Source organism: Astatotilapia calliptera, chromosome 16 (assembly GCF_964374335.1).
Source record: "Astatotilapia calliptera chromosome 16, fAstCal68.1, whole genome shotgun sequence".
Taxonomy (NCBI): Eukaryota; Metazoa; Chordata; class Actinopteri; order Cichliformes; family Cichlidae; genus Astatotilapia; species Astatotilapia calliptera.
The window spans coordinates 10,705,653-10,722,160 of record NC_137437.1 but is presented as its reverse complement, the minus strand read 5'-3'; the positions used below and the strand labels follow the sequence as shown (position 1 = coordinate 10,722,160).

General features: G+C 42.6%; 1 protein-coding gene across 1 annotated transcript in view; it reads left to right on the top strand.

The window, feature by feature from the left end:
• itgb5 (integrin, beta 5) overlaps nucleotides 1-7,176 on the top strand; it is a 42,030-nt gene extending 34,854 nt beyond the window's left edge. The window contains exons 12-16 of the mRNA XM_026144221.2: nucleotides 1,812-2,034; nucleotides 3,124-3,224; nucleotides 5,441-5,560; nucleotides 6,201-6,367; nucleotides 6,545-7,176. Of these exons, the coding sequence (XP_026000006.1) occupies nucleotides 1,812-2,034; nucleotides 3,124-3,224; nucleotides 5,441-5,560; nucleotides 6,201-6,367; nucleotides 6,545-6,640 (707 nt within the window). The 3' untranslated portion in view covers nucleotides 6,641-7,176. The remainder of the gene's footprint in view (nucleotides 1-1,811; nucleotides 2,035-3,123; nucleotides 3,225-5,440; nucleotides 5,561-6,200; nucleotides 6,368-6,544) is intronic.
• Nucleotides 7,177-16,508: the final 9,332 nt, after the last annotated feature.

Sequence of the window (16,508 nt, the reverse complement as noted above, 5' to 3'; positions counted from 1 at the left end):
CTGATCTTCTTCTTTTCTTTATTTATTTAAAGAAAAAAATTGCAGCCATGCAGTGTGATGCAGAAAACAACATTTGTATACAACAGGAAATTCCAAAAGCTCAGTCATAAGCGCTGGGAAAGAGCACAGACATGAATATTTCACATAAATATTAGAGGAGTATTTGCACACAGCAGATCTATTAGCAGCTCGCCAGGACATGTTGAATGAGAACACAGCTACACTTCTTTTATCCTCCCCATACTGTCAGGAAAAGATCCCAGTTCGTGCCCTCTGAATGCCCACAAAGCAGCGCAGTCATCTAAGGACACGTTCCCAGTGTTGGTACTGTGAGTCAGCCACATGCCACTCATCGTGGTAGCCTCCAGTGACTGAGGGCTAGGAGTGGTGCTCTAAACAAATTTCATTTGACTGGTCTCAGGTTTTCAACCTTGAGAGAAAAAAACATGCACAGTTCTGCAGCATGCACTGAATAATTAGGAAGTGTTTAGACAAGAATAGGAAGAATTTACTGCATGTCTGTGATTCCAGACAGTGTGTTGCACAACCCTGACCACTTGCTTGATGATTAGAAAAAATGTTTCCTCTTGGTTTTGAGAAGTCTCTGTGACCTCTTTCAGGATCTGGCTGCAATCAGAGGCTCAGTTTTTCCTCCTAGTTGTGTCTGATGTTGACTGGCAGTATACTGCGATTGTCTTTCTTGACTGCCAGGAGAGCCCCTTTGACAGAAGTAGGAACCACTCCTACAGTGATTTCATTTGTTAGTGACCCAGTTATTTCTTAGTCTCCACAAATAACTGTCTTCAGTGTTTTTTCCATTTTAACGGCTTTGAAATAGGAGGACTGGAAAAGTCAAGTGTTTAATGTACCAGCCTACTCGATTAACGTGCTACATAAGAACCAGTCCATTCCTTTTCTGTTGATAAAGTCTGTATTGGTATAGTTTGCCTACAGTATGTCCTTCCTCTTTCTTATCATTCTCTGGGAGCAGATTCATGAATTTGGTCTTTGTGGAGGGTCTTGGAACAGCGGGTGTGAAATCAGCTTGTCAGTAAGGCTTCTTTGATTGCAGCTGCTGTCCTCCTTATATCAAGGAGTCTTCTTGTCTCTGACTGCTCTCTCTTTACCACAGGCTGTTCTTAGACAACCAAATCAGAGTTATAGCAAGAGCTAGAGCCCGTTCTCGGACTCATTCCAGTGTTGATAAGTCAATGAGTGCAGTACAAACAGGGCAGTTTGCTCAGTGCTGGTAGGAGAAGAGCATGATCAACACTGCAATACTCCAGATGTTTCAGTTTCCCACTGTTGCAAAGGAGAAGCAAAACCACCTCTATGAACTGTCAGCTAGACTCTGTATATGTTGCTCAATCTCATGTCACACGTGAAGTTTAGCCAGCGGCTTCTAGTGTAGTTTTTGTTCCTCTAGCTAAATCTAAGTCCTTCAGTTCTTAGACTTAGCCAGTAATCCACTCTTCAATGATATTCAAGTTTGCCAACAAAAGCATCTCAATATATTTCCAAAGCCATGAAATGAATCGCATAAAACTCCAATTTTTGCTTTTTATGAGGGTTGCTAATTATAGGGATCTATGTCCAGAAAACCTTTTACCCCACAGCTCTAAGAGGCCAATGGGGTGTTGTCATCACCCTGCTGGGTGTTCAGGTGGTATGGACGCCCAAAATTGAATGTGACCTAGGTGTTTCAAACTCAGAGCATCTGCTAAAAATATCTCTTATCACATACAGTGTCCGAGCTGCCTCGCTGTAACATTGTTTCTCTGCTGACCTGCTGTGTGTTCCTCTCACGGCAGGTCATGGTGAGTGTCACTGTGGGGAGTGTAAATGCCATGCCGGTTACATTGGCGACAACTGCAACTGCTCGACGGAGACATCGGGCTGCATTTCAGATGACGGGCAGATGTGCAGCGGGCGAGGCAGCTGTGTGTGCGGCCGCTGTCAGTGCACTGAGCCCGGAGCCTTTGGAGAAACCTGCGAAAAATGCCCCACTTGCCCCGATGCCTGCGGCACAAAGAGGTAAGTGCCGTGCTGCGGTTTATACCTGTGGTTTACACAGTCCAAGTTGGAGCTTTACCTGCTTGTTTGGGTTGCTAATATTCGCTGATAGATGAGAAATAAGGTGGAAAATTGAAACCTTCAGGCTGTCTGCAACTGTAAGCTCCAGGAAAAGCTCTAAGTAGTCTAAAACCAAGACCTCACATACCTCTCTCACTTGAAGACTGATCAGAAAACTCTTCCCATGCCTTCAAAGCTAACTCTCTTGTCATTTGTGACCTGAAGACATGAAACCATTTGTCTGCTGTTTGAACTCGGATCACTCCGTGTAGCAGCTCGAGCTTTTGATGGAACTACAGTTTCCTCTCAACAGGCTTCCTGTGAGAGATAAAGTTTAGTTGACAAACTAATGTTGTTTTTATTGTGCAAAAGCGCAAGTGCTGGTCAGAACTGATTTAAAAACAGGATTTTTGCTTCCATAGTGGAAGTCAAAGGCATCACTGTGCATTTGCTGTGCCAGAGAATTGATGACATTTCTATAACTGGACAATCAGTGGTCCAATCCCTGCTTCTTTCAACCTCTGTGTCGAAGCATCTTCTGACATGATACATAGAACAAGTTTTGCCTAATCCATCCACTGGAGCCTGCTGGGCATAATGCTTAGAGGCATATAAGAATAGTGTTGTATCGATCTCTTTGTGAATGGGTGTCTTGTAGTAAGAAAGCGCTTTGAGCTCTCAGAATAGAAAACCATTTCTTTTAAGAACCAAATCAAGTTTAAAAGCAGCGTTTAACAAACTTGAAGCATCTGTGAAAGGTTCCTGTAACCTGCACCAGCAACAGTTCATGCACTCATCAGGTTCTTTGTTCTGTGTGCTGCACGGCTCACTTGCTGTTTAGTCGCAGTTTGTAGTAGAGACAGTTCCAGTGTTTTAGCAGAGCACAGTGGGGCACTTTCGACAGCTGATGTAGCAGAGCAAAAATAACAAACTGAAGCACAGTAACAATGTCATATGATTGGCTTTTGGGTTGAGTGATCTCTGCCTCCTGAATGTAGATATAAAAATGTATGCATATGTTTAGCGTGTCTTTGCCCTTCTCTGATTCAGGGAGTGCATTGAGTGCCGGCTTTTCAATTCTGGAAGGCTTGCGGACAATGAGACTTGCCAGCGACAGTGCAAGGATCACATCATCCCTGTGGAGACTCTCAGTGAGTAAACACAAATACACACACACACACACACACACACACACGCTAACACAGAGACCAACTTGCTGGCAGAGAAAAGTATTCACATCTGTAGCATCTGCAAAAGTTTCATTTTTCACATTCTGCATACCGTTTATTGTTGTTACTGTGGGACTTTGCTAAAGTAATTGTCTGACTCCCACTAATGAGGCACTATTAACACCTGATGTAATAAAGTACATTCAGATGCTCAACAGCCTGAATGCACGCGCAAGGACTTTTCCATTCCAGGAAAAACGATATTTTAAATATCAATACATAGAAGAACAGCTCGAAGTGATCTTCTACCTTTAAGCTTTCATGAGAAGCAGGATACATACACCAGACAGAAACGACTGAAGCAGCAGAGCTTGAAGCGGCTTAACTGATTAGCTGAAAGTGAAATAGTTGGCCATCTTTTATATACAGTCTATTTTAAAAACAAATTATAGGAAAATTCAAGTTTGTATTTTGGCAACAGAAGTGACCATTTTAGCAAATGGGGGGACTGGACTGTTTGATTGGACCTACAGTATTTTATTTCAGCCAAGAGTGCATTCGGCATGGACAGATGAAGTATAGTACATGTCGAGTCCTGACAGGTGTTTACGGGATTGTCTAAAGTAACGTTTTTAGTTCCAGGTACTTTGGATGGACATGTGACATGTCACAGCTGATTTAGATTTGTGCTGTGAGTCTCTGACTCTATGCAATAACCTGTAAAAGTAGCCAACTTTGTTACCAGCATTCATGCTTGTGCGTGTTGTTTCATGTGTGGTGCAGCCTCGATAAGAAACAAATAAAATGTTTGGTTCCCACTCTTTGTTGTTGTTTTGGTTTGGCTCTTTTTCATTTTCAGAGACAGACACATTTGTACTTCCCTCAGGTGCATTCTGATCGTTTCAGCAATCTCCCTCGAGGAATATGCCGACCACTGGGAATTCTTTTATCGAGGCTGTGATTGTTCTTCCTGTACTAGGACGATAGCCGTTATTCTTTTACTGATAAATTTAAAAACAGTGTAGTTACTTTTCCACGTCAGCTTACATCATATTATGTGGCAGGGTTTTGGAGCTTTCTGGTTCCAGTAGCTTAACACAGAAGTATAAATCCCCTGTTAGCATCTACAGGTGCTACAGCCTCTGAGTTTCTTTTCTAGTATGGCTGTCACCTCTGTTCCACTCTCTGTGGTTGTTTGAGGCTTTGCTGCTTGCACCCTTTCTTTTCACACCTCTGTGATTGCTAATGAAAGCACACCCAGTGCTCAGCGGTCAGGCTTGGCCTCGTGTTCATGTTATTATGTGGAAGACGGCGGTCTGGACCTGTCGCAGCTCCACACAGCAGGCAGCTACACCATCTCGTCTACAACCCCTCGTTTGGTTCAGAGTTCAGTCTATTTTAGAATCCAATCCTCCGCTGACACCTACCTTCTCTACAGGGAGAATCCACCCGCTAAACAAACCAAACCTGCAGTGCACTGCCTGTCTCGTGGTTCATTGTAAAAAGCCAGGGGACACCATCCAAAATGTTTGGCAGTGCATCTTTTTTTTTTCCTCACAGCCTGGTGCTGGACACTCGGGGGAAATGTGAAATGTTTTAAGTGGCACTGTGACACTGCATGGCCTGAGTCTGTGTTTAGCCATAGAGACTATTATATTAGCATTCCATATTGGCCCAGCATGGCCCTGGCCCAGGTCTGATGTGTTTCATAGCATTCTCTGCTAGTTCAGCCATCTGACTGCCCTTAATGGTCTCCACATGTACATTCCAGATACTTTGTGCATGAACTAGAGGAGCAGGGGCTGATGGGAGGGGTGGACCAGGACGGAGTGACCTCATCCTCCCTTGTGAGGTTTTGAATCTGGCCAGATAATGATGATCGAATGCAAACAATGGCAAACAGAATGTCAGCATTTCAGTCAAGGCTGTCTTTTTTGTTGTTGTTGTTTTTAAATTGTGACTTCACAGCAGAGACATTGACCGATGTGTTAAACATTCATAAGTGGTTCCGTTTGCCCCTGAGCGTGAGATTCCTCTTGGATGTCTTTTGTTCCAGTATCTGAAGCCAAACCTTAATAGTTTTTTATAATATCAAAGTCTCGCTTTGTTAGAACAGCAGTAGAAAGTGAGAAACTTGCATTTATTGAAAAATGTGTCTGTGTTTTCTCCCACCTCCCATCTCTCTCTGTCGTGCTTAGAAACTGACGAGCCCGGCGCTGTGCTTTGTTTGTACAAGACAGACGACGATTGTGTCATGAAGTTCACATATTCTGAGCACGCCAGCGGACAATCTATACTCTCAGCTCTTAAAGAGCCAGGTCAGTGCTACAAACAACAATACATAATGTTGTCTTTCCTGGGTTTTTTGTTTTGTTTTTTAGCAGCACTTGTTGGTAAATTTGACAGCTGGTAATGATCAGGTGCTTTTGGATTGTACGTAGGTATCAGCTGCTTGATTTTCACCACCATCTTTAAAGATTCTGGGTTCATTGCTCCCAACCTTACCTCACATTATTCCCCCTCAGTGGTTACAGACAATGAACCTGTCACTACAAAGGAAGCTTAAGAGTGTAGTACTGAGTGACTGTCATTCTATGTCCAGAGTCAGGGGTGTCGAATTTATTATTTTTGGTCTAATTTGTTTTTACAAATTGAACCAAAAACAACTAGAAATTTTCAGGCTGTACAGGTGGATTAAAACGGTCATATTCAATACAAACATTTGTTAACATTACTGTTACTCAAAATAAAAGACTGACTGCAGTGGGGGATGTCAACTGTTTCATGTTACCTGAGTTCGCTGTCTCCGTTTACACACTGGCTCCAGAAAGTCCACACGTCTATTTTTAAGTGGGCAGAGTGACACCCTGGCCCTCTTGCTGTGTTTTCAGTGCCGCCTTAGCTGTGACTTAAGTTAAGTGAGCTTGTGTTAAATGTTGTTTCCTGTGCCTGCTTCAGAGTGCGTCAGGGGACCAGATGCCCTGATGGTGCTGGTGGCAGTGGTTGGGAGCATCTTGTTGGTAGGACTGTTGCTGCTCGCTGCCTGGAAGCTGGTCATCACTATCCACGACCGGCGTGAGTTTGCCCGCTTCCAGAGCGCCCGCTCGCGTGCCCGATATGAAATGGTAAGGATGAGCCTAACTCATGAGTATTACAGCCCCATCATGTATACTAGCAATAAACTGAGGCTCATAGTTTGAGGCTGAAAAACCTCAGCACCTTCTATGTAGGTGAGATAAACCAAGCCAGTCAAGTAAAATGGGCCCTTCAGGTATTAAAAGTCTCATCTCTCTCCCCCTCAGGCCTCTAACCCTCTGTACAAGCACCCCATCTCTACACATTTTGTGGAAACAGATTTCAGCATGTACAGTAAGTCCTACAATGGAGGGCTCCACTGATCCCTCAGTACAGGGCGCGGCGGGACCGGTCCAACAAGTAGATCAAGGAGACGTGCCTGAGGTGGATGGTGGACTGAGCACACTCACCCGTCTGCACAGTGCACACCCACGGCGATGGCAGAAGAGAAATGACTTAGTGTGTTCAAAGAGAAGTCTGTGGCCTTTTTTTGTTTTATTTTCACCCGGGAGATTCAAACCACCTGTGTCTGTGCTTCACCGAACAAATTAACACCACCCTCGTCGTGATCGGGATACAGAGTGATTAGGGTTAGAAGTGAGCTCGTCTGCAGTTATTCATCATAGACCAACTTATGGAAACCATAACTCCAGCCACATAAAAGCACTGCTCATTCTGTACAGATCAGGCAAGATATTGGCTTCTCTTTGTATATTTTTGTAGGTGTTGAAGATGCATTTTTAGCACAGACTGCGCACCCAGCACGACTCTGAACTGCAGATGATTCCAATTCACATGATTCTTAAAAAGCACATATTTCTGAGGGGGCCGGGGCTATTAAAATGTTTGGTACTACTAACTTTTACTAAGCAACTTTTCTTACCTTCATTTTGCACAGAAGTTATTGAGTCAAGTCTTGGAAAGATTTACATAGTTTTTTTTAATGTCTTAAGTGTGTGTGTGTGTGTGTGTGTGTGTGTGTGTGTGTGTGTGTGTGCTCCAGTTGCACTCAGTTGCAGGGTACAAACTCACCCTTCAGCATCTGAACACTGACGTTTCAGTCTGGTGTTGCTCTGTAACAAGAAAAGAACAAATCTGGCAACATTTTGGTCTGTTTCTAGAGCTGTTCTGGCCTCCTTACCACCTCTAAGACACTGCTAAAAAAAAACCCATTCCCAAACATTTAGCTTTCTTTAAATGTACAACTAAATAAATAACATGCATTACATTCTATACGTTAAAACACATTCAGCAAGTATTCAATCATGGGCTCTTTAGTATATTTATATACAGTATATATTATGGGTTCATTTATTAACTTCCTTGAATATAGGCAGGACTGGATTTAATGTGGTTATGTTTATTGATATAAGCCCAGTGTTAATATTTTTAAACACGACTATTAAACCTCATCTTGTGTCGGGGAGGCTGAGTGGCCAGATTTGGCCCCTGGTCACCATTAGCCTGCCCAGTTTATTTTATGTTGTAAAATAAATGAGTGTTAATAAATTAATAAGCTTAGTATTGGGAGGTCACAGGTCAAGGTCAGTCAGCTATCGCCTGACGGTAATGCCAGTCCAGATCAGTTCATACCCATCTGTGTATCTTATTGGCCAATCTGAGTTGCTGCTGCCACTGCAAAAGCTGTTTTTGCAACCCACCTCAGTTCCTCTTTATCATGTATGTCATTTGTACCCGGTCACATTTTGGACAGAGAAGACAGATGGTTTGAAAGAGGAGTAAAAGAAGCCATCTATGTGCACTGTGAGCGGCCATCTTTGAATAGAGGCGGGGGTTTACGACACCAACTGTCTGCCATCTATAATCCAGTTTTGAGATCCCTTCCCAGACGCCTTAACGCCCACACACATCCTGGGCCATTTGACCTCAGGACATCGCATGAAAGGGTGGGGCTAGGTCTCACAGTGAGTTCACCCGAAACCTTGGCTGATTGTGACCTACACCCATTTTCACACCTTGGCTCATGTAGAGGATCATTAGGGGGTCCATTGTCCCTCTTGGGGGGGACACTCCCATAGGGCTTAAATCTGGGACTCTTAGAACTGAAGAAGCTACTCTGATGAGAGGTTAAACCTCTTCAAGCAGCTTAAAGAAGTCCAGACGCTTTTCTTTCCAAGCTCCTTAGTCTACACTGACCTGGATGACTGAGAACCTTCACAGACATACCTGGTTCAGTATCTTGCTTCTGCAACGTCCTTCTATTTAGGCTTTCCATGTATGACAACGAGAGGGTGGGAGGTACCAGAGCCATGCCGCCAAATCCAACCTCCTGCAGATAATTTGGATAAAGTGTTTCTTACACAATTATCTTTTTGACTGTTTAGACAAAACAAGCAATATGATGATGTCACTGTTACAAAGTGACAGAACTAATAAAGTGCTAGAATTCCATTCACCAAATATGAAGCACAATCTTCTTGGAAATATTGTGAGATAATTTTACTGAAAAGCCTTAACAAAATCCAAATAGATAAGTTAAATAGGATACATTTTTCACCCATTATCTAGTTTGGTCCTTTCACTTTTGTTTAATTTTTCAGTCTATGAATATGCCACTGAGTTGAATAAAATGTATATATGCAGAAAAAAAACATTAATTATAATCAACAGTGTCTTTTTAAATGTATTGACAGTAAGGAAAATCTCAAACATCACCAGCCTCTGATTCTCTAAAACCAGCTCCCAAACACAGGGTTAGGGGTCTGCGCTGTGTGAAATAGCCAGCACTGTGGTAATGACGTTCTCAACGGTTACGTTCACGTGCAGTGGAGACACAGATCAGTGTGACTGTGACATGTGCGGTGCTGTGTTAATGTTATTTGGGCACATAATATGACTGGCTTATAATATGACTCTGTATTCGCCCTGCCAGCTGTGGGAGTGGGTGGAAGCAAAGTGTCCAGGGTCATAAATCAGCAGTCGTTGTTCCCACAGGAAGAAGCTCTGTCTGAACCGTCAGAGGGAAAGCAGGACGTGTAGGGAGGGGTGAGCCTGGGGGAAGAAGGTGCTCTGTGGGCTTTTTGGTAACAATCTTAAGTGTAAGTGGCAGGAACTTGGAGTTGGCGTGAGTGAGTGATGAATGTTAATAATATTACATGTGGGCATGCGAGGCTAAAAGTGCCTTGCAGTTTTCACTTGGCTCGGGTGTGCTTCTTGGCACAGCTGACTGAAGTTCTCCCACCACTACCTTTTCCAGCTCCTCCTCTTTGTACAGCCCTGAACATTTACACATGGAAAAACAGGACTCGCAGCACTCCCTGTAACACTGCACGCACACACAGCAAAACAATAAATCTGCTTTTGTCAAAACTCCGTCAGTCTCTTGTGTTTGCTTCAGTCCATTGTTGAATTTTCTCAAAGGCTATTTTAGGACGAACGTTGTGAATCCGAGTTCTATTCCAGGACATCGCACATGCGTGTGTGCACACTTCAAAGTTTGGTAAAACATCTGTTTGCACCACTAACTCTGCTCTTACATGTTTGATGTGTAATTGCTCAGACAGGACTGCTTCTCTGATGCTGTAATTTACACTTGGTTAAACTCCTCCCACACATTATCATAATGACTCTGTAATTAGGTTTATTCCATGTGCTTCAAATTAACTTTTTTTTTTTCATTTTTAAAGAACAGCAGCTAATTTAGTTCATTCTCTCTGTTTAATATGTCACTAAATGTTGCACTACACATTTGTGCAGAGTTAATTACATGTCCACACATCAGAATCCATACAGAGATGTGAACATTCGCATGTAACAGTCAGTATTTTTTGATTTGTTATTTTTATGTTAATGATAAATGATTATAAAAGATCTTATAAATGACAGTTTTGTCTCTCACAATAAAGTGAAATGTGTTTAAAAATTTTACAAAGGGATTGAAGACACTTTGTACTTTAGGGGAACCCCTTTAACAAAGCTGTTAATCTCCACTGCTTTTGCATTGTCCTCAGTTTATCCCCGTCCCCAGAAGTGTCTGTGATATGCTGTATGTACACACACCAGAAAAAAATCTTAAAATGCAACAAAAGAAAATACTTTTTTTCTTTTGAGGTTTTTTTTTTTTTCATATTTTCACGATTACCTCCATGCTCCTGGGACAGAGTTTTACAAAGGGCTGATATCCTTGTCGATAATACAGAGGACAGTGTAGTGTTGTCGGTGTTGATACAGTGTTGTCTGTATGTAGGTGAGTCTTTCTCAGCTCCATCCAGTCCGGCCAGTTTGCCACAGATACGGGGTCTGAGTTCTTCTAAAAGGGGGAAAGTTCCACCATCAGTGACCCTCAAACAAAAAGCTTTTTTCTTACATTGCAAAGGTTCAGGATAACACAGCACACATTGACCGGCTCACTCGTGCCTGTGGTTAAGATTTCTTCGAATGGGAAGGAAAAACTCTGTCCTGTGTGTTGCCCTGCTCAAGGTGAGCTCATAAATCTCCACACCCACCCTGGGTGGTTTTGAGTTTGTCTCTTCTCGCCCTCCTGCCTCGTTTGTAGCACCAGCACTGTGAGACACTCGTGGAGTCACAGAGCTTAGGTTCAGCATGGCTGCCAGAGGACGGAGGGAGGGGGAACTTTAGTGTAGATAACAAAAAGAGTAAACATGGGAAAATAAAGTGTTAACAGCTGGAAGATGATAATGGAGGCTAATTACTGCTGAACAGACGTCTGACTTCATGTTCTGATGAACTACAGCTCGGGGGGATAGATGGTCTATTTACTCCAGTTCTGTTAAACTGACATTTTATCATTTTTAAGTATGGTGATCCCTGGCGCATCCCACTGGTTATATTTGTGAAGCAGGATCCATGTGGTTTTTAAACCGTCCAGCATTTTCTGACAGGCCTTTATGGAAGCGTTTGCTTTAATATGGCTTTAATGCACTGATATAATGGACAGCTAACCGAGGTCATAGTTGAATATTTCACTTCCTTTTTTGCCATCTTTCCTGTATGAAAAACAAGCTTCCTTCTGCTTTATTGCCACAAAACATTGTGTTTGTGCTCGCCCTGCATCATTTCACTGTCCTTCTCAGACTGACACCTACAGCTTGGAGATCTGCTGCAGCTGGAAAAGTGTAACTGCTTTTGTTTCATGTTGTATGCTTAGTCATTTAAAAAAGAAAAACGGGGGGAATAAAATCCCACACTTACAATAAAGAGTAAAGCTGGACATACAAAGTGAATGTACCAAGTCTGTCCCATATTCAGCAAGTGAAAATAAAATAAACAAAAGGTGAATCAAATGGACCATTACGGCAAGCCTGGGATGGTCAATTTGGTAAAGTAAATCCGTTGGGCACAATCTTACTAGAGGCATCATCAGCTAGACTGCATCCTTAAACAACCATGAGCACCTCACAACTCCACAAATAGTTAATTCTAGTATTCCTTTAAGCAGCCGTGTCTTGAAAAGTGGCCCATTTAAGGGCTAATGACCCAAATGTTTCATGCAGGTATGGTCCAGACTGGATTTATTCTCTTGATAATGTTTGAGTGCTCGATGTTTTGGCAATAACGGTTCACACTGAAGTGCTATTGCATTGATATTTGAATCAGTTGGGTTTTTTTTTTATGCCTCAGTAATGCTGGTAACAGCTAGCCTTGTCAGAGATTCCCAGACTAAGTTATGCCACAGGTTTCTCCTTCTGCACACACAAATGTATCTTTCCCTTAACACTAAAAAAAGAACAAGTGCGTTGTGTGTGCCTTCCTTGGAGCGTTAATCTGTCTCTAATGTAAATGTTTTGTGTAAACTGCTGAGTTTAGTTTAGATCTGTGTCTGGATGCTGAGACAGTTCAGTGGGTGGTAGATCGTATGAGTGGGAGTAAGCAGCTCACTCGTCAGCACTCTTCTTTGTTGTTGTCCACGTGCTTCAGTGAAACTGTGTGAACCAAGTGGGAAAATATCAGAGACCTCTGACCTCCACTCCTGAAGACTGTCATTGTCAGCCAATCTGAGACTTAGGTGAGATTTAGCTTTTGATGCAAAGCTGCATATTTTTCATACATTACAGTATACTGTTTAACTAGCAAGAGGCTTGTGACAGGCAAAACAAAAGGTAACACCATCTTCTCATCTACTGTATGACGCGCACGCTGCACTGTCAGCTGTGCTTCCTCTCAATGATTTATTCAATGTATTACAGGCTGAATGTACGCCCAGTGTGCTGTTGCATCTCTCTCTAAAACTTTAAGTCTATTGCCGTCTTTCATTCTCAAAAGAGTTTTTGTATGGTTTATGGTCTGTGGCTGTTTTTATTTTTTGTGGTTTTGGCATGGCTCCTTGTTTCCACTAAAGGAATTTGCTACAGCATATAAGAATCACTTGTTTGCAGCAGGACAACAGAAATTCCTGTCTGAAGATAATAAAGTTGGGTCCACATAGAAGACTGAGCAGCAGAAATGTGGGCTGTTGACATGTATGTAGATTATTAGTGCCTGTGTATCTGTGCTCATAGTACAGTCACAGCAGATCAGTCCCCAATATCCAGACTTCTGCTGCCCTCTAGTGAGTAGAACCATGTTAGTACAGTTGGGGAAAAAAAGAAAGAAGACGTTTTGTCCTCATGCTAAATAGACCGTTTTTCAGAAGACTACACTTCAAATACTGTCAGTTACATTCTGGATTTTGAATATTAAAATATTTTCCATGCATGTGTTGAAAACATGCAGAAACCTGTTAAATCCTAACCCTAAATGGCCACAGGTGACCTAGTGGCTGTCACAAGGTTAGCAGATGAGATGTTCTTGACAGTTTTCACATTTAAGTCAAAGTCTTCTTTAACAAGTCATTTAAAATACATATTTGAAGGATGTGGGTAATTTTTTTTTGATGCTGCTTTATATTTTCCCTGCATTTCAAGGAAGGAAAATATAATACTTTTGAGCTCATTACAGTTATTTTACAGCTGTGGTTGTTTTTCTCTGCAGTCCACAATAAATCACAGCATAATATAATTAAACTTTCCAGCTGCATTTCCCTAAGGAAAGATTACTTGAAAGAAAGAACATAACATGTACTGAAGTTTGAGAAATAATCAGTTTGGCGATTAGAGTCAGATGTAGCAACAGTGTGGTGTCCCAACAATGGATGGTTGTAATAGAAGAGCCCCTGATTCTGGGCACTGCTGGTGGTAGTGACGCACGCAGCTGACAGCTGGAGACTTGGATTGGAGGCTTTGTGAGTGACCAGGTTGAGATGGAAATGGTGAGGAAGCGGTTCACCACAAACATGTCTGAAGGACTGAGAGACAGAATAGTAGTGATGGGCAGATGAAGCTTCATGAAGCACTGAAGCTTTTCATCCATTTGGTTCACCCCAGCGCAAAGCGTCTTGAAGCTTCATTTGCTCTAGCAGGACACCTACTGGACGTAAAAATATTAGTTGGCATGAATTTGAAGAGTGTGGCCTTTTGCACACAGCCTGTAAATGTCAACAACAAAAGGAGTGTGTAAAACATCTATATTGTAGTGATGGCAGTATACTGTGTATATTTACACTGGCAGTATGGACAATGATCATTTGGAAATGCTTAAAATGGAAACGATCATTTACTGTGAGGTGAGGTGTGGTTGGGGTGTGGACAGTAGTTGTGCTTTAGTAACGTTGAGGTATGGACAGCTACACACTGAGGCTTTGAGCCTCAGTCCTGCCTGTTCACATTTTATTCTGTAAAAACCAAATTTTCACTGCTTTTATGACCTTTTTAGTGGGGAGAACATAGCTAGGATTTAACGATTTAACAAATCTTTTAAATCCTTTGTCCTCCACAATGCTAAATGGCTGGGAGTCCTCAATCACCATGCTAACCAGGTCTTCATCTATTTGAGATTGTTCTCCTGAGGAAAGACAACAAAAACAAAGCACAAATATAAATATCACACACGTAACTTATTACAGTTGTATAATATTGTTATATCATTTAGTAACATTACTGCATCCTATATTATCATTGCATTTGATGGCTCACCTGGTCTTGCTCCACAATCGGTGTTCCACCTATTCTCATGCAAAGCTCTGTAGTGCCTAAGCATGGATGAGGTGTTGCTGTTATATCCCAGCTCCCTGGCACATAGCAAACACTTCACCTTGTACAAAAGTAAAAGCTGCTTAACATAAGTTTTATTGCACCATCAGTATTATGAAAATACATCTTCTGTAGAAATTCACATACCTTGTTGGGAGGAATAAAATCAAAATGTTCCCACACAGGGGAGGACATCCTCCTCTTCTTAGCTGGCTCCATTCTCTCCTGACTTTCTCTCCTCACTCTCATAAACCTCCAAACTGTCTCCAAACTCTCACTAACCGCAACTCTCCATCAAACACCCACATTTTGAATGAAGTCTGAGGGGTTTATATCGCTGTCATAGCTCGTGGCAAATTTCGAACCACTTCATGAACCAGTCACGTGGTACAGCCGGGCAGCTCCCATAAATGAAGCAAGCCTCGATATGCGCATCGCGGAAACGCCCCTCAATTACTCGACACAAGCTTCGAAGCCTCGATACAGAACGTCACCTCACTACAGAATAGCACTGGGATGGAAAGCACAGAGAAGAGAGGCTGATTGGCAGAAGGCAAACCAGAGTGATCCTGCAGGGTTTCCTTCAAATTGGAAAACATCTCTAAATTGGCTTTTGGCTTTAAGTAAAACAAGCAAGTACATCGTCTGTAAGGTTCTCAGTCATGGTCATGGTAATGTAGGGAGCTTGGAAAGAAAAGTGACTGGACTTCTTAAGCAAATACACAGTTTACTTACGAAACACACAGTGTTTCCAAGATGGCGCCAGTGTTCACGGCGGAGCGTCTCTTCAACTTCTGTTTGCTGTTTGTTATTTGTTCTTTTTTGTGTTGTCTTGATGTGTACGCGGGTTTCACATATCAAACTCTTCTGAATCTTAGGCCTTTGCATCACCAAACACCTGCTCTGAAGTGGAATTCAGAAAATTTTCCCCTGCTTCTGCCGGACTTTTCTAACTGCCTACACCGCTTACCTTTTTCTCCTCCACACAAGAAGCGATCTAGGAGACGGGGTAAACGAGGCGGTCTCCGTGTTAATCAAGGCTTTTCTAAATTTTCATAATGTGGCTACTCGCAGTGCTTTCATGGATACCCTGCCACCTTCCCATGCTCACTGGGATCACTCAAGCCACAGATTGTTTTGTCATCGCTGGATTCGCCATGTTGGAGCTCATGCTCCCGTGGACCTGCCGGCTGAGGCTCCACCTGTTCAGAGTTGGGTACGGTCTTCCAGAGGCGGTGTGAACCACAGCAACCTTCGTCAACTGAGATATGTTCCAGCCAGCAATAATGCGACCCCTCTCCGGATGGCCCTGCTAAACACAAGATCACTGGCAAATAAAACTTTTGTCTTAAACGACCTTTTTCTCTCATCGGAGTTGGATTACTTTTTCCTGGCGGAAACCTGGCTTCGTCCTGGTGAGTTCTTCTCCTTCTCGGAACTTCTCCCTCCCTCCTGCCAAGTCTGCCTTCCTGTCAGGTATAATTACAAAAAACAGTCCCAAGCCTCGAGTCCTTTTTAAACTCTATGATTAACCCTGATGTCATTACTCATAGAGATGCGTCCCCCGCACTCTGTGATAACTTCCTAGGTATTTCACTGATAAAATCTTAGTCCTAAGGGCTCCATATTTGCCGACATTGGCTGGCCAAGTTCCTGCTTCTCAAGTTCAGATTGTTTTTCAGCAGTTTGAGCCAGTGTCTTTCTCCACCTTAAAGGAGATAATTGGTCACCTTAGAATTTCGAACTCCCCGCATGATATTCTTCCCTTCTTCTATAATAATTCTTGATATTATTATCAAGGCTGGAGCTTGGTTTAAATCATATTTTCAGAGAGGACTTTCTCTGTTGCTATGGGCCAGTAATTTTCTTCTTCTGCCCCTATCCACTGTGGTGTGCCTCAGGGGTCTGTTCTTGGTCCTACTTTGTTCTCCTTGTATATGCTGCCTTTGGGCTCCATTTTCAACAAATATAACATCTCCTTCCACTGCTATGCCGACGACATCCAAATTTACTTCCCCTTGACCTTGGATGTCTCTGACCCACTACAACCTTTGTTCAATTGTCTTCATGATGTTAAAGTTTGGCTATCACAAAACTTTCTCACTTTGAATGAAAATAAAACTGAAGTAATTGTCTTTGATAG